The sequence below is a fragment of the Aspergillus wentii genome (genome assembly GCF_001890725.1).
Source record: "Aspergillus wentii DTO 134E9 unplaced genomic scaffold ASPWEscaffold_7, whole genome shotgun sequence".
NCBI classification, from domain to species: Eukaryota; Fungi; Ascomycota; class Eurotiomycetes; order Eurotiales; family Aspergillaceae; genus Aspergillus; species Aspergillus wentii.
In genome coordinates this window covers 207,801-233,707 of record NW_024467838.1, presented here as the reverse complement: position 1 = coordinate 233,707, position 25,907 = coordinate 207,801, and the positions used below count along the sequence as shown (strand labels likewise).

At 48.2% G+C, this 25,907-nt stretch overlaps 6 protein-coding genes across 6 annotated transcripts; 3 read left to right on the top strand and 3 right to left on the bottom strand.

The window, feature by feature from the left end:
• Positions 1-1,409: 1,409 nt before the first annotated feature.
• On the bottom strand, positions 1,410-3,537 carry ASPWEDRAFT_61649 (lysine N(6)-hydroxylase/L-ornithine N(5)-oxygenase family protein). The gene is made up of 2 exons (XM_040838588.1): positions 2,336-3,537; positions 1,410-2,273 (listed from the first exon to the last, which is right to left on the bottom strand). The coding sequence occupies exons 1-2, from the start codon at positions 3,208-3,210 to the stop codon at positions 1,646-1,648; spliced, it is 1,503 nt and encodes a 500-aa protein (XP_040685438.1). The 5' UTR covers positions 3,211-3,537; the 3' UTR covers positions 1,410-1,645.
• Positions 3,538-4,501: 964 nt separating this feature from the next.
• On the top strand, positions 4,502-4,968 carry ASPWEDRAFT_43741 (uncharacterized protein; the record flags this gene model as incomplete). The annotated part of the gene is made up of 1 exon (XM_040836091.1): positions 4,502-4,968. A coding segment is annotated over exon 1 (172 nt), but the record flags the coding sequence as incomplete, so codon positions are not given.
• Positions 4,969-10,247: 5,279 nt separating this feature from the next.
• On the bottom strand, positions 10,248-10,817 carry ASPWEDRAFT_43738 (uncharacterized protein). The gene has a single exon (XM_040836090.1). It carries the CDS (start codon positions 10,572-10,574, stop codon positions 10,413-10,415), a length of 162 nt encoding a protein of 53 aa, XP_040685436.1. The 5' UTR covers positions 10,575-10,817; the 3' UTR covers positions 10,248-10,412.
• A 781-nt stretch (positions 10,818-11,598) lies between these two features.
• On the top strand, positions 11,599-14,917 carry ASPWEDRAFT_117169 (tyrosine protein kinase SWE1; the record flags this gene model as incomplete). The annotated part of the gene is made up of 3 exons (XM_040828714.1): positions 11,599-13,432; positions 13,488-14,143; positions 14,201-14,917. The coding sequence occupies 3 exons, from the start codon at positions 11,599-11,601 to the stop codon at positions 14,915-14,917; spliced, it is 3,207 nt and encodes a 1,068-aa protein (XP_040685435.1).
• Positions 14,918-20,205: 5,288 nt separating this feature from the next.
• Positions 20,206-20,555, top strand: ASPWEDRAFT_43733 (cytochrome b5-like heme/steroid binding domain-containing protein). Its single transcript, XM_040836089.1, has one exon. It carries the CDS (start codon positions 20,228-20,230, stop codon positions 20,495-20,497), a length of 270 nt encoding a protein of 89 aa, XP_040685434.1. The 5' UTR covers positions 20,206-20,227; the 3' UTR covers positions 20,498-20,555.
• A 766-nt stretch (positions 20,556-21,321) lies between these two features.
• On the bottom strand, positions 21,322-25,291 carry ASPWEDRAFT_175080 (putative nuclear migration protein; the record flags this gene model as incomplete). The annotated part of the gene is made up of 2 exons (XM_040831313.1): positions 21,322-22,202; positions 22,261-25,291. The coding sequence occupies 2 exons, from the start codon at positions 25,289-25,291 to the stop codon at positions 21,322-21,324; spliced, it is 3,912 nt and encodes a 1,303-aa protein (XP_040685433.1).
• Positions 25,292-25,907: the final 616 nt, after the last annotated feature.

The window sequence follows — 25,907 nt, the reverse complement described above, 5'->3', positions numbered from 1 at the left end:
ATCCGATGTCGCAGCGCGATTTAGTTTCTGGGTTTAGCCCAAACTCAAACCGCCACGCTAAGATCTTATCTCGGCAGCGGTAACTTTGGCTGGTGTGTGTGTTTTACGGAACGCGACCGGACACGGTAAGGGGCCTTGGCAGAATGGGGTCATCGAGTCATTTTGGAATAAAATATATTACCCCTTCCTTGGAAGTGCAGGTGGGAAGGGGGGAAATAGCTGGATATTGCATTGGTCGGTCTGAAGGAAGAATGGAAAAAAAGAAAAAAGCATTGCCCCTCGGTTTTACGCAGGGTCAATGATGATCAATAAAATAGTAGACACAAAAGTACACTACAGAATTCAACCCCAGAAAATCATACCAATTATAGATAGAGAAGGAGAAAAGAAAAATAAAAAAAAAAGACAGGCTAGAAAAAGAAATAATATTAACTATCACGAATAAAAGGCAGCAAGTGTAAGCCCATAAACTGGGTATGTAACACAGGTAACACGGCATGAACACTTTTGCTTGGGGCGTTGGGGTAGTGCCATCAGATAAAAAATTTGCGCGTTATCTGATGGCGCCATGCAGCCATCCAGATTCGTGGATTCCATGGAACCCTGCCGAGGGAAACAGAAACAGAAAACAAAACAGCAGAAGATGAGCGAAAACAAGAAAAAGAAAAAAGGCAGAACCACCTGCCAAGCCACTTGATGACGTTCCATCCACTGATTGATTAGGAGGCTTGTCAAACAGGACGATCTTCGTGTCGCTTACAGTATTCTCATATAACGAATTACTAATAGGTAACAAGGTCAGTTTGAGGATCATTGGCATCTCCTCTGTGCGATTACTATTATTTTGCGTCTGCCTCGATTTCCGAGGCTTTTTTTCTCCTTCGCTGGTCGGAGTCTCCAGTGGTTATGTAACTGCATCTTCCACCCCCGGACTACCGCGTCCAGTGGCGGCATTTCGATTCGCTGCTGGCCTTTTGGTGTCCTTCTCACAAGCCCCAGTTGGGCCATCTTGGGCCAGTTGGATTCCTTCGTCATGCCACTCGTCTGTCGGGGGTCTTTACCCTGCTAGGCCGATCCGGTGATGATCCCATTTTGCTGTTACGACCTGGATCGGTCCATCATCTACCAACATGTGGCAGGAATACTAGTACGAGTCTTATACGAAGTAGTCTTTTGTAGGCTGTTTAAAAAAAAAAATTACTACGGAGTAAATCATAACCAATACCAGCGACTGCCTGCTCCAGTGGAATCATGAATGTCAGGTACCAGCTACCACTAGCCCCGGTGGATTGCGTACAGAGTAGTCCTTCGGCACCGGCGGATCTTGGGTAATCATAGGTCAAAAATTTCGAAATATGCGATTGAGATGAAAAAAAAAAGGGGGCAGTTAAAAAACAGAGAAAAAGAATCAGAGTTACGACGTTATAATATATTCCAATCTTTACATTAAACACTCCATATATATATGAACCTAATGTTCAACTAGAACTGAGGGGAATAATATAAATAACAAGAAGAGTAATAATGAAACACAAACAAACGTAACAGACAGATAGATATATGGTAGTGAAAATAATCAATGCACATCTCTTTCCCTTTTAGCTTTTGTTACCGTCGGATCCCAGCGCCTCTTTTTGGTTTCCTCTTACAGCATGGCGCGGAGCCGGGTGTCCTGCACCGTTGCTCCCGCCAGCTGGTCCCTGAAGATCGAACGCACCATCTCCCCACCTCGCGCCGCGAGGACCGACAGCAAACTGTCGCTCAGTCCATGGGTCTTCTCGTTGCATCCTTGCAGCCAAATGCCAGCATTGGCGCTCACCTTGCTGGGGTCCATGTCCACCCGGTAGTCGCGGCTTGGATTCCATGATGCCTGACCCGCCGGCCGCAGGTGCTGCACGCCGCTCAGCATTTGCTCATGAGCGTTGCGGAAGTAGCCCGTTGCGACCATGAGTGCATCCACCTCCAATGTTTCCTTGCCCTTACTGGCATCCGCATCATCCTTGATCGACTTGACGTGGAGACGCATCCGGTTGCCAGGGCCGTGGTGCTCAACGCGAGTGATCTTGCGAGCTGGAAGGATGCGGTGCTGCCATTGAGTCTCATCGGGGTTCTGGACACGCTGGAGGTAGAGATCCTCGTAGATTTGCTCGATCAACTCGAGGCGGACCACACTATAGTTGGTGGCCTTGTCTGTAGCGAGGGATTGCTGGCGCTCTTCGGGGGAGAGGTTGTAGAATGAGTCGACCCGTTCGGGGTTGAAAACTTCGTTGACACTGTAGTTTTTTGTAGTCAGTATTTGACACAGCTGATCGCTTGTTGTGCGGCAGATACTCACAATGGCGAATCGTCACTGGGACGCATGGCAGAGTCTCTCATGATCAGAGTGGTTCTCGACTTGGGGTACCGCTTCTGAAGATCGTGGTAGATTTCTGCGGCACTTTGACCGCTACCAACGACTGCGATGTTGTAGGCCTGGGTCTCATCGTTGAGCATGTTGGGCAGGTTGGTGCAGTACTTGGACGAGTGCATGATTCTGGGGTCCTGGGGAAGACCCGGGGGCATCTTGGCCGTGCCTCCAATCGCAACAACAACCTTGCGCGCCCGTCTCGAGGATACCTCGCCCGTCACGACATTGCGGGAGAAGACGGTGAAGTAGTCAATGACGGAGCTGCTGGGATCCGTCTTACCAGGGACCACCTCGGTCACTTCCTCGCCGTAGGCCACAACATTCGAAAATTGTTCCGCACACCACCGCATGTAGTCCTCAAACTCCAACCGAGCGGGGAGGAAAGTTCCCAAGTTAGTGAAGTGGATCAGACGATCCTTCTGGTGAAGGTAGTTCAGGAAGGTAAAGCTGCTGCGGGGATCGCGGAGGGTCGCCAGGTCCTTGATGAAGGAAATCTGCATCTTAGAGCCGGGGAGGAGCATGCCTGAGTGCCAGGCAAACTTCTTCTGTCGCTCGAGGAAGCAGATCTTGGGCTGGAAGTCGGAGTTGGGGACGGATTTGTTCAGAGCTGGGTCCAGCTCATCGTGGAGGGCAATGGCGATGGCCAGGGAGGCAGGACCGAAACCCACACACAGGACATCGTGCAATTCATCCTGAGGGGTGGATTTCAGCTTGGGGGTGTCGAGCGACGAGCTCTCCGTGCGCGGCTTGACGGTGCGCTGGCTGGGGAAGCCCATTTCTGGCTTCCGTACAACAGGCTCCATTGGTGTGATTGTAAGAAGGGAATAAAAGAGAGAAAGTTGTAGAGAAGACTAAGACGAGAAAAAAAGGTAAAGTACAGAAAGCAAGCAAGAAAAAAGGGCTTTGGTCTGTAAAGCTGTAGGAGGAACTGCTGAGAGGAAGAGGAGTGTTGAAGAAGATGAATGCTGGGATGGGGAGAGCAGGTGGTTAAGTATAAGTTTACGACTGGTGACCTCCACGAGGAACGGAGTAAATCCAGAAATGCAAAACAGAAACCGCATTACAAAAAAAAAAGTAAATACATCTCCATCGTACTAGGGTGACTTTTTTTTTTTTCCTGTGTCTGCAGCGGATCCGTGAACACCGTCGAATTATTCTAGGCAAAACAACGCAACGCAGACCGTGGCGGCGTCGTCCTTCTGACAGCGGGTCGACTTTTTTTTTTTTTTTACAACTATAATCCTCGGTTACACCAGCAATTGATTGATTCAGAAAAAAAAAAATATCGGTTCTGTGAATTTTTAGAGAAAGCAAGGAAGAGGGAAGGAAAAAAAAAGGTGGAGGCGGAGGAGATGAGATAATTTAGTGTGGACAACAGAGTGGGTAACGGTCATTGATGGACGTAAGTTGATAACTTAATGAGGAATCAGTCCATCATTCCATACAGAAGAAGGACATACAGGGAGAATACAGGGACAGGGATCTTATTTGCTATTTGTCCAGAGGATGATGCGAACTGGGTCAAATTCCCGGTCAATGAATGGGGATGCTCAGAGGCATGTTATGATCGCAGAGTTACCTAGGCATGGGAAACTCTACTGCTGAATACTGCAGAGCAGACATGAAACAGCAGAGGCTCAGACCACCACAGCAAAGTATAAATTTTTTTTTTTTTTTTTTTTTAAAAAAAAAAAGCAAAGCCCCGCAGGCAGAAGATTGGTATGTATTGTCAGTGTTTAGATAATCCAAGTGGGATGCAAGTTGGGCTAAAAACGTAGTCCGATGGAGCTTGCATGTTTAGATTAGATCCGCAGTCGCCCGATGTCGGGAAAACGCGCTTGGTCCGCTTAACCCATCTGGTAACAGATGATCTTTCTGTATTGGTTCTGTATGGTGTATTCGATTGTGCGCCCTTGGTTACCTATTGTTCCCCGTTGAATCCCATGGTAGATTAAATATGATTGATATGATATGATGGAAAATGAAGATGAAGATAAGATCGTGGCTGCTGTGGCGGGGTCACATCGTATTGGATGGGAAAATTAATCCGCTTCGTATAACACGGGCTATGATATTTAATCCTGGATATGATGCTGAATGAAGAATACAGAATCATAATATCTAATCTTACTATCCTACTCTGTGCAACTCGATGCTCACCTCATAGCAGTATGGATTGTCGTTTGTAGCCTCGATGTCTGAGAGCACCAGAACCCCACTCTCCTTGTTAAGGGGCGGTTGATCAAACAGGATGCACCTGCGACTTTCATATGATTGACATTGTTCTTCTTGTTTTTTCTTTCTTGGTTGTTTCTTTTCGCCTTCCACTTGGGATGATCTCTCTTTTTCTTTTTCTTTTTCTTTTTCTTTTTCTTTTTCTCCCTTTCCTCTTGCTCGGAGATGTTCCCTCAGATGAAACACAGTTTCCCCCACACTATATCGTGGCTCTAATTATAACACCAGTGATGACCGAAATCATCAACAGAAGGGACCAAAATAAAATGAAATAAAAATCCCAACAAAAAGGAAGTGAAAAAGCAATACTAGATCTGATACAATGCCTTTGCTTTTGCAACTCCTAGAACCTAGGCCACTTAGCTAGCCTAGCTACCAATTATCGAGGTACCAGCCCATCTGCTGCCCCCGCAGCCAGGTAAGAAATAGTATTACTAGGGACATGCTACAACATACCCCTCATTTCAGCTTCGTCCCCTACCAATGAGGAAGCTGAGGATTGTGATTATCCTGCAGCCTTGACTCACTACTGTACGTCTGAATGTTGCTATACATACCTTGGGCCCGCCGTCTTCACTTGCCCCCCAGCCCTTCACCACGCCCCCATTACCCCATGTAGATTGCTGCTTTCCCTTCACCTCGTTTCTTTTTGCTTTTTGCCGCGCTTGTCTCGACATGGGATGCTGATTTTATTAATCGGCGCCTTCTGATTCGACTGTCGAGAGTGGGTTGTCATGGATCATCTGATCTCTCCCTCTCATCGTCTGCCCTCCGTTGCTTTCCTCCCTTTTTCCTCACCTCCCCCTTTCCCAACTAACTTCATAGGGCTCAACCTTCTTGTCCAAACGTTAGCCCTTTTGCCCCTCCGATACCCTCGGTCAAGAACCTTCTAGTCGATTTCCGGTTATAATCATTTCTCATCAAGCACCGATGGGGGGTGGTGGGCTTGTTACGTGTGGCTTTCCATCCCATTGACTGATTCCATCTTCATCCATCTGCCGATTCTAATCCTTGTCTGGTCTAGGGTCTACTGTTTTCTTGCTACCCCCAGTGTTTCGCCTTCAGTGATGATTATCGTTCAAGAACACTGAATTCAACGACAGCTAAACGCTGCATGGGTCGTTCCATTCGATTTGTGTATTCCATGGACGATTCTGCTCTACTTGGTCTCCACGATACCTGCCCTGTTGGTTAGTTTCCCGGGACTATGAACCCCGCACTAGTCGTTAGATAAGAGCCCGAAAACCAGATGGCTGTGCCTTAATCGACCGGTCAAGCATGTCATACATATTCGAATACCTGTGATTTGCCATCATAATCATTGTTCATCACAATCGCCGGTCGACGTGACCCCTCTGGCGCAACAGGGATGCGAAGGAATCAGATCACACCATCGGTTTTCTGCCATGGAAGGGTCGGCTCGAAGCTCTATCTATACACAGTGGAATGTTGATCCCATTTCTTTATGATGCCTTTATCCGGTCTAAGTATGGTTGCCGGTCGATCTCGAATCCGCTGCTGCCTTTGGCTTCCTGAATATTGACCTTCCTAATCTGATGGAGCTTATCTCCGGAACATTGACGAATGGGGGCCAGTCGATTAATAACTGATCGCGCGAGCATGTATTCATTGGACTGGAAACGAGATAGCCCAGGCCTAGGAGTGACTGTTCTGCCAGGTGATAATATTGCCTAAAAAGTGTAGGTGGATTGATCTGCCAATCACGAGGCTGCTATTATCAAGAAAATGCTCTTTAAACGACAAATTTACTATACCTTGGATTCGCTGAAACTATGAGGAATTCGCCTATGGCAATTCATCTGAATTGACTAAAGGGGCTATGTGCTTGAGAGATTCATGGCTATGATAAGAGCCTGCAGAGAAAAGACGTTATGGTCCAAGGGGATATGATAACTGTGCTATATATCCAACGGATCTTCATACGGAGACGCAAAATCCTTTAGAAGATTAGCAGGGGACAGGTCTATCCAAAGATGACCATACAAGAGCACCGATTTTCAATTTGAAATCACATTTATATGACTGATATGAGCAAGTGTAATGCCAAGTGCATTGAGAAATGTTCCGGATAACCTGAAGACACCTGTATGTCTATCCTGCTTCAATTGTCTGTTCAGTGGTAACTAGGGTGCCTCCACTGTTTCAAGACGATAGAATGCCTATGAAAAAACTGGATCATGATAATGTTTCTTGTGAAATGGAAGGGCATCTTTTTAATCAAAGATCAAACCCCATGAAAAGTTCGAATCAACTAACAGGACAAAATACAAGTTATCTCACTCTCAGTTACTTTGGTGCTCTCGAGTTGAGTTGAACCGCAAGGCTTGGTCAATTGAATCTTTTATTTCTGCTGGATAAGTAAGAATTTTGTCTGTTGTCAAACTGACTGCTATATGACCAGTGGTGGGAGTCTCAGTCCTTACCATAAGAGGACATTTAGCGGTTTTACGCAGATTTATCATGTCGTCTTTGTCATAATCCTCTCCCATCTTCTGCCACCGCGGACCTTAACCATTCAGATGAAGATTTCGCACGAATGTAGTCAAGCCTGAAACCAAAAGTCAAGGTAGCAGTGGTCATGGGTCCTAATTATATAACCGTCAAGCTCCCTGGCTTCTCGGGAATCGGAACATATGCAATGGGAGCCAAGGATGCCAATGCAAGGAGCTGGACATTTAAGCTGAGCATTTAAAAAATTCCACAATGTACCTCGGCGTAGTCAAGATTTTCTCATTCACTACTGGGCACTTCGACAAGGCTCTCGATCTATTTCGGCACGTTCAATTCATGTTGGGACTCCCATATCCTCGCCGACGTGGGCTAGTTTTTTTGTTAGTACTACACTATAACGTCATGCAGTAAAATTAGGGTGACTACTGGCCGAGACTTGGATGAATGGGAGTATGTTGAAAGGTCTCATCTGGACTTTGTATTTTATCATTGAAACGCGAGCCTCGATGGTAAGTCTTGATCTGCGATGCCTCTGCATCTAAACTCTACTTTTGCTTTCTTCAAATTATGTTATAATTTATAGTATCCTCTTCATAAGAGCTCCAGCGTAGCGTCAAGCCCCATAAGTATACTAGGACAAGAAGGACGAAGTATTCTGTTGAATAGGTAAATCAAGCGGAGAATTCTGCTGAGATTATCCAGGTTTATTTTAATGTTCTTGGATTCTAATTTCTGAAGATACTTTTTATAGCTGTAGCAGAGATTATGTTTCTCAAAGGTCCGTTCGGACAAGGTTTGCAGACATATATATCAGCTTCATATGCGGCTAGTATTACTTCTTTACATCCTAATCGATGCCAGGGGCAACTACAATATGCAGGAACATACAGCCTTATTCAGACCAGACGCTGTGTCTGAGCAGCCTGCATTGTCATATCCAAAACCTCTTCAAGGGGTTTTTACTGCACACCAGCAAATGATGGATTCCGCGGCCTGCAAGATACAAGCCGGGTACCTGAGTTGGTTATGCCCACTCCTGTGCATGAATGATAAAGCGTTTGCATAACATTGCATATGAAAAAGCACTGTTAGATGGAATTGAAATGATAGATTATTTACGGACTGGCTTTTTCTAGAATTCGTCGTATGTCCATGAGTCAGGAGAAATTGTCACTGTTTCATCTATGGTGTCTGGAAGGTTCCTTGCTGTTATATATAGATATATAACCACGAATGTATCAAGGATGTCAAGTAGAGATTCATTAATGGTCTATTTGAAGCCATCTTGGATCGTATACCATGACAATTTCCATTGAAATATTGGTATATTCAAAGAAGAGCAAATGGAATCCTAAATGGTGTAGTCATATAAGATGTTTCCTATCTCTGCATATATATACAAATGTACTATCTGAAAGAAAAAAGAACATATAGTTTATCATCCAATGGAAGCTACCGGTATCCATTCACCGAGATTTATAGGTATTATAACTCAGACTAAGGAATATTTTTGATTTTTGAACGCTAATTTGATAAAATACATTTACTAGCAAAGTATGATCATGCCCATGTAATGTCATTTCTGCCCACACAGATGACCACCTCAACCAACCATCCAAACGTACCATAATAGTCACAAAGTATCTTCTAAAAAAAAAAAGAAATGTCAGGATAGAAAGCGTATTAGCCCAAAGAAACCTGAGACTGAGAATTTGACATGGCCTGGAAACCATATCTACGAAACTAGTGATATATACAGTGCCTCAAACTATCGGGATACAAGCATGACGCAATCGATACTCTTGACTAGCTGGGCAACAATATTGGCAGAGAACTGCAGACCAGACAATATATGACTCGGCGCTTCGCAACCACTGGCAACAAGGTCGAGCGCCGGGACATCCGATGCGGGGCTCAATACGACAAACCAAGCCAGCCAGTTCTAGATGCAAGATATTGACGACGTTGTCAGGGCAAGCAGTCAAGTTCCATGGATCGGTACCTCCATCTATGCAGGATCAGTACGCCTGGTCTGAGATCCCTGATCCATGCCGAAGACCAAGAATTGCCATATGCAGTCGAGACGGATGATTTGAAACGATAGATTGGAACTCTGGGGCCCCAGAACTTAGTTGGAAAACAAGATTAGCAGTGGCATGGCCAGAGATAGAGTCGCCAACTGGATAAGAGTTGAGCAATGCGGTGTAAGGGGGGAAGATATTGCATTGTCACTGCGTCGCAGGATAACTAAGCGTTCTGCTGACTAACAATTGTTTATATCGGAGGGTTTGGAGGAGCAAGGATGGGGATGGACGGAGCGTTCAATAATCGTAGATGAACCAGAATTTGGTTAGGCTGATCATTGATCACCCAAATAATTGGACCAATTGGGAAAGAAAAGACTAGCAACTTGTTTACTAAATTTCATTTTAGATGATGACGATGATGATTTTCTCCTTCTCCATTTTGTGACATCTTAAGCCTCGACGGGACGCGGAACACCCGTTATGGAGGCAGATCATGTGGGGGAGTGTTTTGTTTTGGTTTTACTGTATGTATGTTAGGTACCAGCTTTATACAGTACGTATGGTACGATTGATGGTTACAGTACCGATTATCAGCGATGCTGCCCTATTATTATCATATCGATAGGGAATCAATGATGAAAACGCATTCTTTGGACACGTCGAGATCAGTGAAATTGACACACGTGGATGGCGGGGAACAACAACAACTCATACGGGCAGTCACTTCTTTAGACTACCATGGAATTCCTTTTTTTTTTTTTTTTTTCAAGGTAGCTTTATTATGAAGACTACGCCAGGGCTTGTGAGTAAGGTGAGAATTCAGACCAAAGTCAAAGCTGTATATTCTCACAGTTGAAAAAAAAGAATAATGAGCGCCCTTGCAAGCAGCCACAATAATCACCAGATAGTCAGAGTAATAATGGAGTACCGGCATTACCAAAAAAGCAATGCGACAGTGGCGGTGGTTTCCAGTTACGGTATTGATGCAAGGGAGGGGAACCTTGGGTACGTCCCGCGTGTTCTTATCGATTATCGATATACGGACCGTGGAGGTCTTTCAACTCTGCTTACTAGGGTTGAGTTGATAGAAACGATAACTAGTTATTTGGTTTCTCCCAGATGTATTTGACCTATCCAGCCATCGTCCAAACCCCAGATCAGATCGACTGAGCAGCAAGAGGTAAATGTTATCGTAGTGTACTCCGTAGTATTGTAATGTTTGTTATGGGGTCACGCGTAACGCTGCACTAAACCTCATTGGGCCCACGCTATCAACAACAAACGCGCTGCGCGTGGGCGACGCAACGCAGCGCAGAGGCAAAAGCAGCTGATCGAGTCGCCGCCGGAAATCCGCAGAAAGTCAACCATATCCATCCAGGTCGGCCAGACCGATTTGATTTTCTCTCCACGCCTTGTGAATTTTTCATCTCCATTGCTCCATCGGAGACACGACTGTCTATTTATCCACTTTTGCGCTTGAGAAATTCTTCGAGTGCTTTGACTCACATCTAGTTACATACCGCAACTTCCGGAACCCCTCCTCTCGCGCTCTCGCCTTCTCGCGTGGCCGAATCTTCTTTTTTTGGGACCCAACCCCTTGCGCGTCCCATTCGCCTGCCATCCAAGGTTTACCAGCAAGATCGAAGAAGGAAATAAAATAAACTCAGGGAAAAGTTTTTAAAAGGGCAAAAACAAAAAAAAAAAAAAAAAAGGGAAAAGGGGAAAGGAATCAGAGGGGTTAAAACCAAAAGGGAACACAGGAGTTTCAGTATCGAATAACCCTTCGTCAACCCTTGTGTCGTCTGCCTTCAACCTCCCCTTCTCGTGTCAACATCATCGCGCCAGACTCGCTCCTGCGCCTGCATCGCGTTCGCGCCTGCCCGCCTGACGTTTTGTTGTTGTCGCCCTGAAACATTCCTTATCGATCCCCTCCCAAACGCCCCGAAAGACATAGTGTTTCAGGCGCGTGCCCGCGGCTGGGTGTGTGCGAAGAGGACCCTCTTCCTCCTCGAGCGCATGGAGGTATCAGTGTTCTCGAATTCATCGGGCTTGCGATGATCTGGTGATGTGCAAGTCCCCATCGTTCGTTTGCTTGCACTTGCCTCGACTTTTCCGCTCTGTCTCGTCAGTCAACCTCTGTTTGCGCCTTACTTGGGGGTCAGCATTCCATCTGTGACCCGCTAGAATCGGTCCCAGCACTGCCACTGGTGACTCGCCTGCCTTTCTGTTGTTGTCAGCGTCCGTCGCGGGTTTGTAGGATCTTCGCGACGTTCTGATCTGACAGCGCAATCCCATATCGGATTGCTTTTGCTCAAAGGCATCGCGACGGCCTCAGATTCTTCAAATCACTTTCAGTTTATCTTGAGTTTTTTTTTTTTCTCTCTTGTGGTTCAAACGGCAAATTTGATCCTTGAAAAAGATTACGACTTCTGTTCCTCCGCAACGTACATTCCCAACATGGTTGCAACATTTTCGCCGCACCGCGATGCGGGTGGCACCCTTCATCTACCATCGCACGCTGGGATCCATAATGTTGATGCCAGTTCGGCCATCAGGCAACTGCGCCGGTCATTATCACGCTCACCTTCGAAGAGCTCGAATTTTTCACTTCTAGCGTCACGAAATCACTCGCCATCGAAAACCACTCCATACATCTCATCTCCCTTGTCACCCTCGCGACGGTCCAGCCAGAGCAACTTTGTGCTCTTCCCTACTTCCTCTCACCAGTCGCCATTCGCCGTTCCGTATCCTCCAAGCGCCAAAATCACCCGGCCGATCATGCGCCGTGTGCGAACGTCCCCGAGAAGTCCAGTAAAACGCGTGCTCAACGTCTCGACCGATCAAGGAAACGCGAAGCCTCTTCAGCCGGTACTAGCACCAACGGGCGACGAGAATTCGCCAGGAACTCCCGGATTAACGGTCCAACCAAGCAACGAGCCATCGGATATCGTGTGCGCTAATAACCCTTCTCCATGTACGGAAGGTACATTAGGACCTCGACCGACACTGTCCCGAATTGAAAAGCGACGAAGTGGTACGGTTGGCTCATACGCAGCCGTCAGCCCGCTGAAACGCAGCGACGGCATCATGAACCTGGACCAAGCATCTAGAGGCAGCCCATCTGCCAAGAGACGAAGCGTCGCTGCATCCAATTTCGCGGGGGAATTCAGCATTTTCGACAACGAAACGGCCCCTGGTACAGACGAAGACCCCACCGAATCTGCTTCAGACTCGGAGGACACATCGTCATTCCCTTCCGCCATTCCACCTTTCAGTCCCTTGAACACAATCCCTAAACGTTCATCTTCACTCCGACGATCAACTCTTCAGCAACGCCAAAGTGACCGCCCGCTATTTGGGCGATCAAGGCTTAGCGGAGATTCGTCTGACCTTGCTTTTCCTGGAACGCCTACTGCCAGTCATCCTCGCACGCCATTGGACAGCAACCTATTTCAACCTAACCAGGAGAGCCCTTTCTCACCTCGTCCTGTGCAGGGTAGTCCTCTTTTTTCATCACATGCAAATGGAGCGGGCCAGGCCCGTCCGGCAGCACACCCACTATCACGGACAATAACCCAGTCCTCATCGAGTTCCAGCCTCGGTGATGACTCGCCAACCCACGAGCCGGCCCACAAGCCTGAGAGGCCGCGGGGCGTTTTCAATTTCTCCAAGTCACTTCCCGCAGGTGCTACTAGACCTGCACCAGTGCGACGGCTCACTCGTGAGGATTCAAACTCGTCCACCGAATCGTTCGCTACACCAGAAAACTATAAGCTCGTCAAACCACTTCCTGCCGCGTTCATGTCGACAGGCCTGATCTCTAAGAAGAATCGCAACGCAGAGGACCCTCAAAATATGCAAGGGTTCAACAAAAATATGCCGGACACTCCATGTAAACGGCCAATCAACCTATTCCCAACCGCTCAGAAGCCACCAGCCGAGCGATCATTGGACAGGCCTAAATTGTTCCGCCAATCTAATGATGTGCCTCCATCCCCCTTCAATCCAAGCACACGCCCTAAACCGGGTCCTTTTGCCCGCGGTATGGGCATCTTTGGGAGCAGCTTCAACAGACCCGAAGTTTCCCGTCGTGGTAGCTTTGTAAGTGTCGATGGTGATGACTGTGGACAATCTCAATCCCCGTCCGCCCAGCATGATAGTCAGCCTTTGAGCGATTACGACCTCCCTCCCACCCCGACCAAACAATCATTCTTCCCATCTCGCACCTACCCCCCGGCCGCATCGCAAATTGCTTCTCTCGAGAGATTATCAGAAGCCAAAGGGACCAACTGTAAGTGCTCTTGTTTCTCTGACCTGTGTCTTTGTTCACGCTAACCTTCTTGCAGCGAGTCCATTACACGACAAGTTCCAGCGTGCGTCTCCGCGTACACCGCAGGATAATCTGTTCCCGCCAGACCCCAGCGGCCTATCAATCTCCGCGCCTTACGACCAGCATTCCAACAAAACTGACTTCAATTCTCCCTATCTTCCGGCAACCCCCACTGGCCCGCGCGATTCTTTCTTGGGGTCGGGAAAGCGTCTTAGCCTCCCACTAAATGGATACAATGCCCCCGATGTGGATCCCAGCTTGACTTCGCGGTTTGAAAAAGTGGAGCTCGTTGGTACTGGAGAATTTTCTCAAGTATACCGAGTTGCTCAGTCTCAGGACATGGCATTGTCATCAATATTTTCTCTTCCCTCTACCACACCCAAATCCCCGAGGACGTTGCCGGACCGAGTCTGGGCTGTCAAGAAGGCCAAGCAGCCATACTCAGGATTGAAAGACCGTGAACGTCGAATTCGCGAGGTAGACGTCTTGAAGTCGCTGACAAACTCGGACCACATCATTTCTTTTGTTGACAGTTGGGAAGAGAGCAACCACCTTTACATTCAGACCGAATTTTGTGAGGAAGGCAGCTTGGACGTCTTTCTTGCCCAAGTTGGCCTCAAGGCGAGATTGGATGACTTCCGGATCTGGAAAATTTTGTTGGAATTGTCTTTGGTATGACATAGTAGTTCCCTTGATGGTCGAAAAGCTGTCTGCTAACGCAACTAACAGGGCCTCAAGCACATTCATGATCTAGGCTTCATTCACCTCGATCTGAAACCGGCCAACATCCTCGTTACTTTTGAGGGTGTATTGAAGATTGCCGACTTTGGCATGGCAACACGTTGGCCGGCGGAAGAGGGTATTGAAGGTGAAGGGGACCGTGAATACATAGGTCCTGAAATTCTCATGGGTCGCTTTGACAAGCCAGCGGATATATTCTCCCTCGGCTTGATCATTTTCGAGATCGCAGGGAACGTCGAACTACCCGATAATGGTCTCTCCTGGCAAAAGCTCAGGAATGGCGACATGAGTGATGTGCCTAGTTTGACTTGGAGCACTGAGACCAGCATTTTCCGGGATGCATCCGGGAACCCCGTATCTGAGGAGCCATCATTCGAAGAACTGTGCGCGTCCGACTTTGGCGATGATGACTTTGGGGATAGTTTCCTCGGCAATCGGAAACCGGTACCCATGGCTCGCAGCGGTGAGCTTGTTGACCCTCCTGACTTCATGGTGGACGCGAACCATGAACAGGCGTTAGATAAGATCGTCCGATGGATGATCTCACCAGAACCTTATGATCGTCCCACAGCAGACCAGGTTCTAGAAACATATGCGGTTCAATTCATCGAACGCCGACGCCGGGCCGGGGCTACCGTCTACGAAGGCAACTGGGGCCCTGCTGATGAGATACTCGCCGAGGACACTGAAATGATGGATGTTTAATCGGTACTTTTCGATACTCGTGCATTTGGATGGAGTTGGTGCTTCTTTTCTTCTTTCTTTATTCCCTCCCTACCTCCTACATCTCATGATGGCGTTACAAAAGAATCTGGGCTTTCATCTTAATATTCTTTAATGCCGTCTTGCTGTGAACGATTTAGCCTTGTTTTTTTTTTTTTTTTTCTTTTTCTTTTTTGTTTTTTTATATGGCGCGGATTACAGTGCATCGTGTCTGTTGCTGGGACGAAGAGTCAAAGGACCGGTAGTCCTTATTGACATTACTTTGTGATATCTATCTTCCTTCTTTGCAGCCTAGGCAGTTGCTTGGTGTTCTTCTTTTCTTTTTCCTATGTCTAACCCTCACGACTCGGATGATACGATCTGTGGAACGATTCCGGCGTTGTGTGCGGGGTTTACGCTCGTTTGCTAGACTCTTTCCTTTGTTTTATGTACGACTGCTTAGCGCTTGATGCTATGTTCTATTCCCTTTGAAAATGTACTACCAATGTTTTTTTTTTTTCTTTTTTTTTCGTTTTATTGGATTCTTTGCGTCGTGTGATGGCTTTTTTTTCCCATCCACCCCATATTTGAGGCCATCAACCACACATTTCTTTGCATTTGCACTGAAGCCACCCTGGTTAGAAGCAGGGATATAACCATGTGTCAGGCACTGCTATTGTGCCTTTTGTATTTGTCTTTTTTTCTTTTTGACTCGAGTACGGGTAACTCCTTTTCCTTTGCTTGTTGAAACTTTGGGTGGTGATAATGATTAACTTGTGTCCCGCTGACACCCGCGTTCCCATTTCCTTTCGGCTGTCAAACTTCTCTTCAACCATTGTCTTTACTTTTTTTTTTTCTCTTTTTCTTGTCTTTTTTTATGTCCTTGATAGACGAAACAGCCGACTTGTGATCAAGCAGGCTTGAGAACATGGGAATGCTTTGTGATATACTATTTTGAATGCGAACCAATTCTGGCCGCAACCATTATCAAATCCTCCGTAGAAGACAGCTCTATTGTCTTAAAATACTCCGTATAGGACTGTCAGTAAGCGTGTAGATGGCTGGATATGTCAGGTCCTCTATAACTCGCCACCCGTTCTTGGCATTGCGGCTCGACTTCGGAGCTCTTCTTTCTGTCCTTCATCTTTGCGGCCTTCCCTTCATTTAAAAACACGCTCCCATGCCCTCACTCTTTTGCTGTCTGCCAGCTGGAGCTTCCGTTATCAATTTTTCTATTTCTTGATCTTTTGCAACCGTGTCTTTCCACACGTGTTCCCATATAATTGGTCGCAATTCGCAATTATGTGCTGCTGTTTTTAATACAGCTAACAGAAGGGAAACAACCTGCTAATCTACTTTCTCCATATATTTACTATCTACCATCACGATTTACGCTGATAAATCACGTCGACACGGTTTCTCCGATCACCAGGGATTTCGCCGCTCGAAAACTGGTTCGCGTGGTTCGTAACGAACGACCAGCTACCTAGCCACCATAAGCAGTACACCCAATCCTATTTCAAAATACTTTCCACCAAACAAAATGGACAATAGAACATTCGTGTCAGACTCTCTCATCCGTCTTACCGGCGCGTCAGATCCTACCATCGTCGACTTTGTGCTTGCAACCGCTAGCTCAGCCAAATCCGCCACGGCGCTACAGGATAAGCTCGTTCCTTTCTTAGATGGTAGCCCGGACGATGTTAGTGCATTCTGTGGGGAGCTACATAGCCGAGCTGGTGGTGGCGGCGGTGGTGGAAAAACCGGGAGCAACGGGGCAGGAAAGGAAAGCAGGGGAGAATCCTCGTCAACCAAAAAGAAGTATCGGCTGGTAGAGATGGGGGAGGAAATGCAGGATACGGCGACATCGCTGGGGCCTATGAATGTCGAGGCGGAAAGGGAAAAGCGCAGGCGAAAGGATAAGGATCGGAGTTCTCGCGACAAGGACGATGGGAAAATTCGGAGTCGCTGGGAGAAAGAGGATAGTCGGAAACGAGAGCGGAGTCGGGAGGGAGAGGAGACTCGGGATCGCCACCGGTCAAAGAAGCTGCGTAGACGGGATGCAGATGACTTTGAGGATCGGTGGGGAGATGAGGAAATCCCAGATGATGTGTATGAGGACGAACAGGAGGAACTCGAGGATCCACCATCAAAACGAACCAGACTGGAGGATGGATCTGCGTCGCCTCGATCGGCCACGCCAGAGGAATTGGACCCGGCGAAGAAACAGGAAATGGATCGTGAACGGGATCTGAAAGAACGAGACGAGTTCGCGAAACGACTGGCCAAGAAGGATGACAGCAAGACAAAGAAGGTTGTCGAGGACCGAACTAGAACTAGCGAGGCCGCGCGACGACGGGCCTTAGCAGATGATTCTTCGGCCAGGGCCGCTGCCATGCCGGATATCAGAATGCGTTCTCGACAGGAATATTTGAAAAAGCGTGAAACCGAGCGACTTGCACTGCTGCGCAGGCAGGTCGCGGAGGAGGCAGCAGAGTTGCGCGAGAACCCAAATCTGACTCGCAAGGAGAAGGAGGAATTTGCAAGAAATAGGGAGGTGTTGCGGATTGCAGAGGAGCGACTACGGATCGACGACCACCGCGATGGCTACATGATGCCCGAAGACTACATTACGGAGAAGGGAAAGATAGACAGGAAGAAGAAAGAAGATGCTTTGTACAAGCGGTATGTTGACCGCGACGAGGCAGGCCAGGAACGGTTCGTTACGGAGCACGAAGAGTGGGAATTGGAGCAGACGGCTAAGGCTAAGGCGCAAATCAAGCGGTCCGAATTCGTTGACGAGGGAGACTACGAATATGTGTTTGATGACTCTCAGAAAATCAACTTCGTCATGGATGCCAAAATGGAGGGTACCCAGAAGCCGATGACAGCGGAGCAACTCATGCTTAAAGAAAAGCTTGATGCCGCTGAACAGAAAGCTGCCTCGATGGAAGAAACCCGAAAGAGCCTACCGATCTACCAGTTCCGCGATCAGATCATTCAAGCTGTTCAGGATCATCAGGTTCTTATCATTGTTGGAGAGACTGGATCCGGTAAGACAACCCAGATCCCGCAGTACCTCCACGAAGCAGGTTATACAAAGAATGGCATGAAGGTCGGCTGCACCCAGCCCCGACGAGTGGCTGCTATGAGTGTTGCCGCCCGTGTAGCAGAGGAGATGGGCGTGAAGCTAGGCAATGAAGTCGGTTACGCCATCCGGTTCGAGGATAACACAAGTGACAAGACCACCCTCAAGTACATGACTGATGGTATGTTGCTGCGTGAGTTGCTAACGGAGCCGGACCTTGGGCAGTACTCTGCACTGATGATTGATGAGGCTCACGAACGGACGGTGCCTACGGATATTGCCTGTGGACTGATCAAGGACATTGCCAAGGCACGGCCTGATCTAAAACTACTCATTTCCTCTGCCACTATGGATGCACAGAAGTTCCAGAAATACTTTGACGATGCGCCCATCTTCAACATTCCTGGACGTCGGTATCCTGTAGACATTCATTACACATCGCAACCAGAGGCCAACTTTCTTGCGGCTGCTATTACGACAGTCTTCCAGATTCATGTTACCCAGGGCCAAGGTGATATTTTGGTGTTTTTGACTGGTCAAGAGGAGATCGAGGCAGCCGAACAAAGTTTACAGGAGACAGCGCGGAAGCTTGGGAGCAAGATCCCCGAGATGATCATATGTCCAATCTATGCCAATCTACCATCCGAGCTGCAGACCAAGATCTTCGAGCCAACCCCTCCCAAGGCCCGGAAGGTTGTGCTAGCTACGAACATTGCCGAGACAAGTTTGACCATCGACGGTATTGTCTACGTTATTGACCCGGGCTTTGTCAAGGAGAATGTATTCAACCCCCGGACAGGTATGGAGAGCTTGGTGGTGACGCCGTGCTCGCGTGCGTCTGCAAACCAAAGAGCTGGACGTGCTGGTCGAGTTGGGCCCGGAAAGTGTTTCCGGTTATACACAAAGTGGGCGTATCACAACGAGTTGGAAGAGAGCACGACGCCCGAGATTCAGAGGACCAACTTGAGTAGTGTCATTTTGATGTTGAAATCTTTGGGGATCGACCAGCTTCTTGATTTTGACTTCATGGACCCACCGCCGGCCGAGACAATCATCCGGGCGCTAGAGCAGCTCTACGCACTAGGGGCATTGAACGACAAGGGAGAACTGACTAAGGTCGGACGACAGATGGCGGAGTTTCCGACGGACCCCATGCTTGCCAAGGCGATTCTTGCGGCGGACAAGTATGGGTGTGTGGAGGAGGTTTTGTCGATCGTGTCAATGCTTGGAGAGGCTAGCGCTCTGTTCTTCCGACCTAAAGACAAGAAGATCCATGCAGACAGCGCACGGAATCGATTCACGATCAAGGATGGCGGTGATCATCTGACATTGCTTAATATTTGGAACCAGTGGGTGGATTCGGATTTCAGCTTCGTGTGGGCACGGGAGAATTTCCTGCAGCAACGCAGTCTAACACGGGCGCGCGACGTCCGCGATCAGCTAGCGAAGCTGTGCGATCGGGTCGAAGTGACGGTCAGCACCTGTGGACCAACGAACATACAGCCCATCCAGAAAGCGATCACCGCTGGATTCTTCCCGAACGCGGCTCGTCTGCAGCGTGGCGGTGACAGCTATCGGACGGTAAAGAATGGACAGACGGTATACCTGCACCCATCGAGCACACTGTTCGAAGTGAACCCACGATGGGTAATTTACTTCGAGCTGGTCCTGACTAGCAAGGAATACATGCGCAGCAACCTGCCGCTACAGGCAGAGTGGTTGGTGGAGGTTGCACCGCATTATTATAAGAAAAAGGATCTGGAAACGTTGGGATTGGATCGAAAGGTGCCCAAGGGACAGGGAGCTGCAGGCGAGAAGAGTCGAAACTGATGATGTCAATCTTGTCGATATATACCAATTTTATCTAGCATGGTTTAATTATTCTTCCTTATTCAATGCATAAACAGCCTCATATTCCGCAACCCGACATTTATTCCGACAACTCGGTGATATAATTCCGTGTACAATAGCCAGCCAATCACAAGCCTGCCATTTCGTCTGACCGCGGCCCTTGGATTTAACCTCGGTCTTTTTCTCTCTCCGCCCGCGTTTCTGCCCCGGATCAGCTCCAACCCCATCTTCATCGAGATCATCGTCGCCGTCTATCCCCATCGTTAAACTGGACATTTCCATCCAAATTTCTTCCCAGACAGACTTGCTTAAAAGCTAGGACACCATAATACCCGCTCCAGACCCCAACGGAAAGAAATAAACAACCAACCAAAATGTCCAAATCCTTCACCCCCACCGAAGTGGCCAACCACAAGACCGCCGATAAGGGCCTCTACATCATTATCGACACCAACGTCTACGACGTGACCAACTTTGTCGACGAACACCCCGGTGGCGCAAAGATCCTCAAACGAGTCGCAGGAAAAGACGCCTCGAAGCAGTTCTGGAAGGTTGGTTTCATTCTTCTTTCGTTCTTGTCGTTCGTATGTATGTATGAACTGAGGCTGAGGCTAATTGGTGATGGTGGTTCAGTATCACAATGAAGGTGTCTTGAAGAAGTATTCGCCTAAATTGAAGATTGGGGAGATCAAGGATGCTGCGAAGCTGTGAGCTAATACATCTTGGGATACTTTGGTCGGTTTTGTTGGATGTATGTATATACCACATGCCAGGGATGAGGGGGAAAGAAGTTCCCTCTGGAACAGACATCCTGGTTTGTTACCTGTAGGCCGATAGACATTGATATTGGCTAGAGAAGAGTTAGAAGACTCGTGTTGACTAGTCTACTTATTTGTGATATCCCTGCTTATCAAAATCATTTTATCGTTGTTTATCTACTGCTACTTCCATAAAGGACCAGTTAATCCACCACTACAAGATTCAACGATTCAACGATTCAACGATTCAACGATTCAACGATTTCAAAAAATAAAAAATAAATAAAAGTAAATAAATATAATAATAATAATAATAATGCAAAGTCCTTGACATGATGATGACAATGACGTATTCTTGTTTTATCGCCCTCTCATCACGCAATTAAACAATACAGATAAATAATCCAATAGTTCTAATCCGACGCTTTTCAGCAAAACCAGCCAGCTGACAACAAATCAACAATGGTATCCATAAACAAAAGTGGTATCAAAAATGTAATATCTCCAAATACAGCTGGATATACAGGGAGTAACAGCAAGAGCTAGAGCGAGAGTTCACCAATGAGTTCTCGTTATCAACACCCAATGGCTTAATAGAAGGTATGGAAATTGGATTTCCAGCGAGTGCCGCGAATCAACAAACCATAGATCGCTCGCGGCAAGGGTGAAATAAAAGCGATTATACTGCGTTTATATATGTATAGAATGTCTCAAAATCCCCGGAAGGGGTCGTCGTGGCGAAAGTAAAGTTCGCTACTATCCTCCAAGGTTGGAAAGTCAAGGTCCCGTAATGCATGATGATGTCCCTGATACCCTTGACTCCATTGACTCGAAGCCTTGCTTCCGTTTCGGGGCCGACGATTGCCGACGCGGTGTCGATTGGACTCGGTTTGGTCAATGAAAGCTTCCATGCGAACGGTTCCTATTGCATCAAAGAAGTTCCCCGTGGTACCAACGCTAGAAGGTCCACTGGCTTCAGATGTGCGCCGACTGAAGCTGCTTCGGCCGCTACTGATACCCTGAGGGTACATTGGAGGGGCGTATACATCAGATGATCCGATAGTGGCGCCGCTATTAGACGAGGGCATCGTTCCAATGCTCGAGAAACTTCGTATGGCAGGCATGCGAGGTGCAGTATTGCTGCGTTTTCGCGAGTGGTTGGAGAACCGTGGCACCGTAGGAGGGTCAGCAGCACTGAGCATAGAGTCTCCATCCGAAGGGAGCTCAGGAACTGGGGCGACGTGGTTCGCGAATGGTCGCTTTCCCTTGGGGCCTGGGCGAGGCTTGCCCTTGGCTACTCTGATTGAGTCGCGAATAGGATTCTTGCGCAGGGCAGCTGTTGGTGCGGGGGAGGCAAATTCCTCCTGAGGAACAGGCGGTAGAGAGGCGAGGTCATGAATGCCCATCGCGGAGTGGCTCAAAAATGACAGTGCCGTGAGCCAAACATAATGGCGTTCAATACTAGTGGCAGTAAACTTCAGAGCCCTCTGAGGGGTGAGGATCAGAATAGAGCGGTTAAATTGATTTTGAGGGTTGAATCCCTTGGGTAAAGGATTGTCATCCTTGACGTCCAGGACAGATTGGATGGTAACTGTTTCAAGTATCAGTGCGACGATACCAAACATTAACCATCAAACAACACGACTTACATTTCCTGCCACTCTTGCCCAGCAATGCAGGCCCGCTGGTAGGCTGCTTGCTGCTCCACATTACTGCTCTTTCATATGGTGCAAGCCAAACCCATCTCTTGTGTCTCACTCCACTGTTAGTGATGTTCGCAGACACCTCATCCGCATTCTTGCCATCCCAATTTTCCTTAGAGTCATTATTACCACCAAAGGACCTCCTCCTCCGAATATACTTGAACATCCATTCTCCAACCATGGTCTGGGCGATCGCATCGACAACACTCGTCTGCTGAATAGAAGTAGCGGCGGAGTCCATGCGCTCATGAGCAAACGCACGAATCGAGCCCGGACCACGCGTAGACCGTCTTCTGTTTGGTCGAGGAGCAACGATATCATCAAAAGGCAGAGGTCGTCGAGGGCTATCTGGAGTAAAGGAAGAGGTTGACATGGCCATGGACCGCTGACTACTAGGTCGTTCATATGGATCTGTTTGGGACATGGTTGTCGCAGAACGAACCCTGCGCATTGTCGGCCTCCTGACAATAGGTTGATGTCCACGATCAGAAAAGTTTCTGGAGCCAGAAGGAGTCGGGCTTTGCCGACCTTCGCTACCATTGACGGGGAAGTTCCTCGAACTAAGCCGGATAGGAACAGGGAATGGAGGCGCGATGCTAGATCCACTGCCGCTGCCGCTATCAATACTGGGTTCGCTAGGGCTACGTGCCCGTATCCTCTGGTGCGCTGCTGCTCCACTTGTGATCATTGCCGCTCTCCGAATATCTTGCTGTCTCGCTCCGGCGGCTCCGGCCCCAGAACGTTGTCCTCTCGTAGGTCCAAACAGAGTGTCTCTGCTCTCCTCAACAGTTGATACATCTTCGGACAATGGCAATGCATTGTCCATCAGATGTTCGTCGATTTCCGGCAACGGAGAGTCATCCAGGCTAGATCCCGGTTGTGCTGAGACAAGTTTTCCCCTTCTCAACTTATAAGAGGCAAACGGCCGGTTTAGAAGCTCATCATCGGTGAAAATATCTTTTTCAGTCTCAGGGGCTTCTTCGTCGCTCACCTGCTCAAAGCCAGCAAAGAGGCTGCTTGACCTCATTGGTCGTCTTATGCCTGACTTCAAATCGTCCGACAGTGGCCCATTGTCATTATTTCCTGGGTACGCTTGAATATGGTCAAGCTGCTTGTCTCTTGAAGCCACGGTTGTCCTTTCCGGGGCAAATGGTCGAGTCTTTTTATCCTCTGAGCTCAGTCTTAGTGGAGGTGCACGGTAGGGTTGAATGGGAGGAGGCTCCTGAGACTTGGGGCTCAACGGTAGATCGGGGATTGCAGAGGGAAGCAGGCTTGCCGGCAATTTGACAGGTCGTTGGTCGATTCGAATTCCTTCTGTTTGTATTCCAATTGATCGACCATCCATGATTGCTCGGAAGTTCGTTTGGCAAGAAGCACTTTTTGTTCGAGGTGGCAACATCACGCTGCCACGTGGAGAAGGTGGTTCTGAGCAAGGGGGATGGATTGCAATCATGGGAATCTCCACTTCAGATGAAGATGCATCATTCGGTGACAGAGTAGTTCTCTTTTCACGTGCTTCAGCCACTGGGGCCTGCTCAGTTTGTGCAGATGAAGAGATCATTTTAACTTCTACGGGCGGTTGTGCTGGTGGCGACGGTTCGACAATTTTCGGCGTCCAAGGAGGGCTGGGCAGATCCCCAACTGTCTGACAAGATGTTGATACCATGTCAGTCATCAGAGTCAGAGTGCTCGAGTCCTTCATCTGGCAAGAGCTGCGGCTTTCTTCTGCATCATTCACGGAGCGCAAACTTTGACTCTCCGAAGGCAGTTTGGGCGATGGAGGGGGTGAATATTGGACCCCGGCATCTTCATAAACGCAAGATCTATCGTACAAGGATTTCACAGGGCTGCTCATCTCTAGAACCCGGTCCTCTGCAGCGTTTCCATCTGCACTGCCATGTAGAGAAAGTCCGAGAATCTTTCTCGCCTTCATTCCCATTCCTATTGTGTGTGACAATTGAGACTGCACTGATGTTGGTCGTTCTTCCGGAAGTGCCTCAGGGGAATAAGGAGTTGAGTCGCCCTCGAGTTGTTCAAACTCCTCTTCCTCGTCAAAGGCTAGTTCTTCCGCAAGATTCAAGCTGTCGTTCTTTCCTTGCCCGTTTGCAACGCTCATAACAGAGAATCTGACATCGTGGAAGTCGCCATCGTCAGTACTCATGCTTGTAACACTGGTACGGCGTCGTCCTGGGCTACTAGAATAAACACTAGCCGTGTCACTATCCTTTGCGGTGGTTCCTTCTTTGGCCAATTCAGTGCCATCGGCCTTTGGCGCTGCACGGAAAGAACCAGCCGCTTGAGCAGCTGCCACTTCGTTTAAAATGGTCTTCAAACGGCCCTCAACCACGTGGACTTTGTGCTCCAATTTCCTGCGCTCGCCTTCCCAAGACTGTCGCTCGCGATCCAAGAGCAACTGGGCCCTTTCAGCATCTTCTTCGCGGCTTCGGACCTTTTTTTGAGTCTGCTCTAGCTTTTTGCGAACATCCGATATGCTCTCCAGCGCGTTGTCACGATCTTTGGCTAGTTCGGTCAGCGCAGACGAGGACCCACCCTCAAGGAGCTTTAACTGATGCTGAAGTGACCGAGTCTCTTTGGTGGATTGGGATAAACTGTCATGGAGACTTTCGTTTTCTATTCGTGAATCATCAAGGCTTCGTTCTAGAACATCAATCGCCTTTGTTTTACCCTCGACATCACGCCGTAAGGAGAGGATTTCGGAGACAAGGGAAGCATGAAGTGTTGGGGTGAACCTTCGTGGATCGAATGGCATCAGATTGTCTTCATCTGGGTCTTCCAGGTCGCTTGGTCCTTCCGGAGAAAAGTTCTGGTTTGGCAAAGATGTGGGTGACGATGATACAGTAGGGGACGAATCTTCTCGATGCAACGATGGTCGAGACCTAGCCCGGGATGGACGTCTGTATGGTGTTGTAGAAGGCGCGGGGAATGCCCGAGCGGTAGATGGTGTCTGGAATTCCATATTGTAGCTGTCGCTTTTCATCAAGCTAAGACGCATGCACACCGGAGGTCTTAAACCATCACCATGAGAACATGTGCTTCCTTCAGCTAACCAGTCAGAGCAAAGACTGTTTTCATAAGCGAACAGTCAATTCGTTGCGTCATTCAATATCCATCGACCATGTAGATGTTTCCAACTCGGAGGATCAGGAGGCGAAGGCAAGTGGCACTTCGAGAGGTTGGACAATCGCAGTTTCCGGTCCAAATGTCGGTTGGTAATAAAAAGCGATAGTGGGACGAGCCCTTCGATTAGCTCTAAAGCACGTTCAAAACCGGGTCAGTCACTCGTGGTAATATAGGCAAGGTCATTGTCAAAGAGCAGATTGTAATCTAACAGATACAGTTTGTCGCAGTAGAGAAATATCTACGTACAGAAGTGAGACCGTATGGTTGGAATCCCCCGCAATGAAATAGCAGGATCAAATCAATTGATAGAATAGAAGTCAAGATAGACTTAATTCTCCTTGGACACCAAGTGAGGGGTGGCAAGGAACTCGATCGATTGGAGTCTGCGATGAGCGCCTGAGGGGGAAAAACGAGAAGACACAAGTACAAGAGACGGGAGAATAACCAAGTTG

Coding starts and splice junctions, on each gene's coding strand:
- ASPWEDRAFT_61649 (XM_040838588.1), bottom strand. CDS start 3,210: ATGGAGCCTGTTGTACGGAAGCCAGAAATGGGCTTCCCCAGCCAGCGC. Junction 2,274..2,335: donor CCCAGTGACGATTCGCCATT/GTGAGTATCTGC, acceptor AAAAAACTACAG/TGTCAACGAAGTTTTCAACC.
- ASPWEDRAFT_43738 (XM_040836090.1), bottom strand. CDS start 10,574: ATGGAGATGAAAAATTCACAAGGCGTGGAGAGAAAATCAAATCGGTCT.
- ASPWEDRAFT_43733 (XM_040836089.1), top strand. CDS start 20,228: ATGTCCAAATCCTTCACCCCCACCGAAGTGGCCAACCACAAGACCGCC.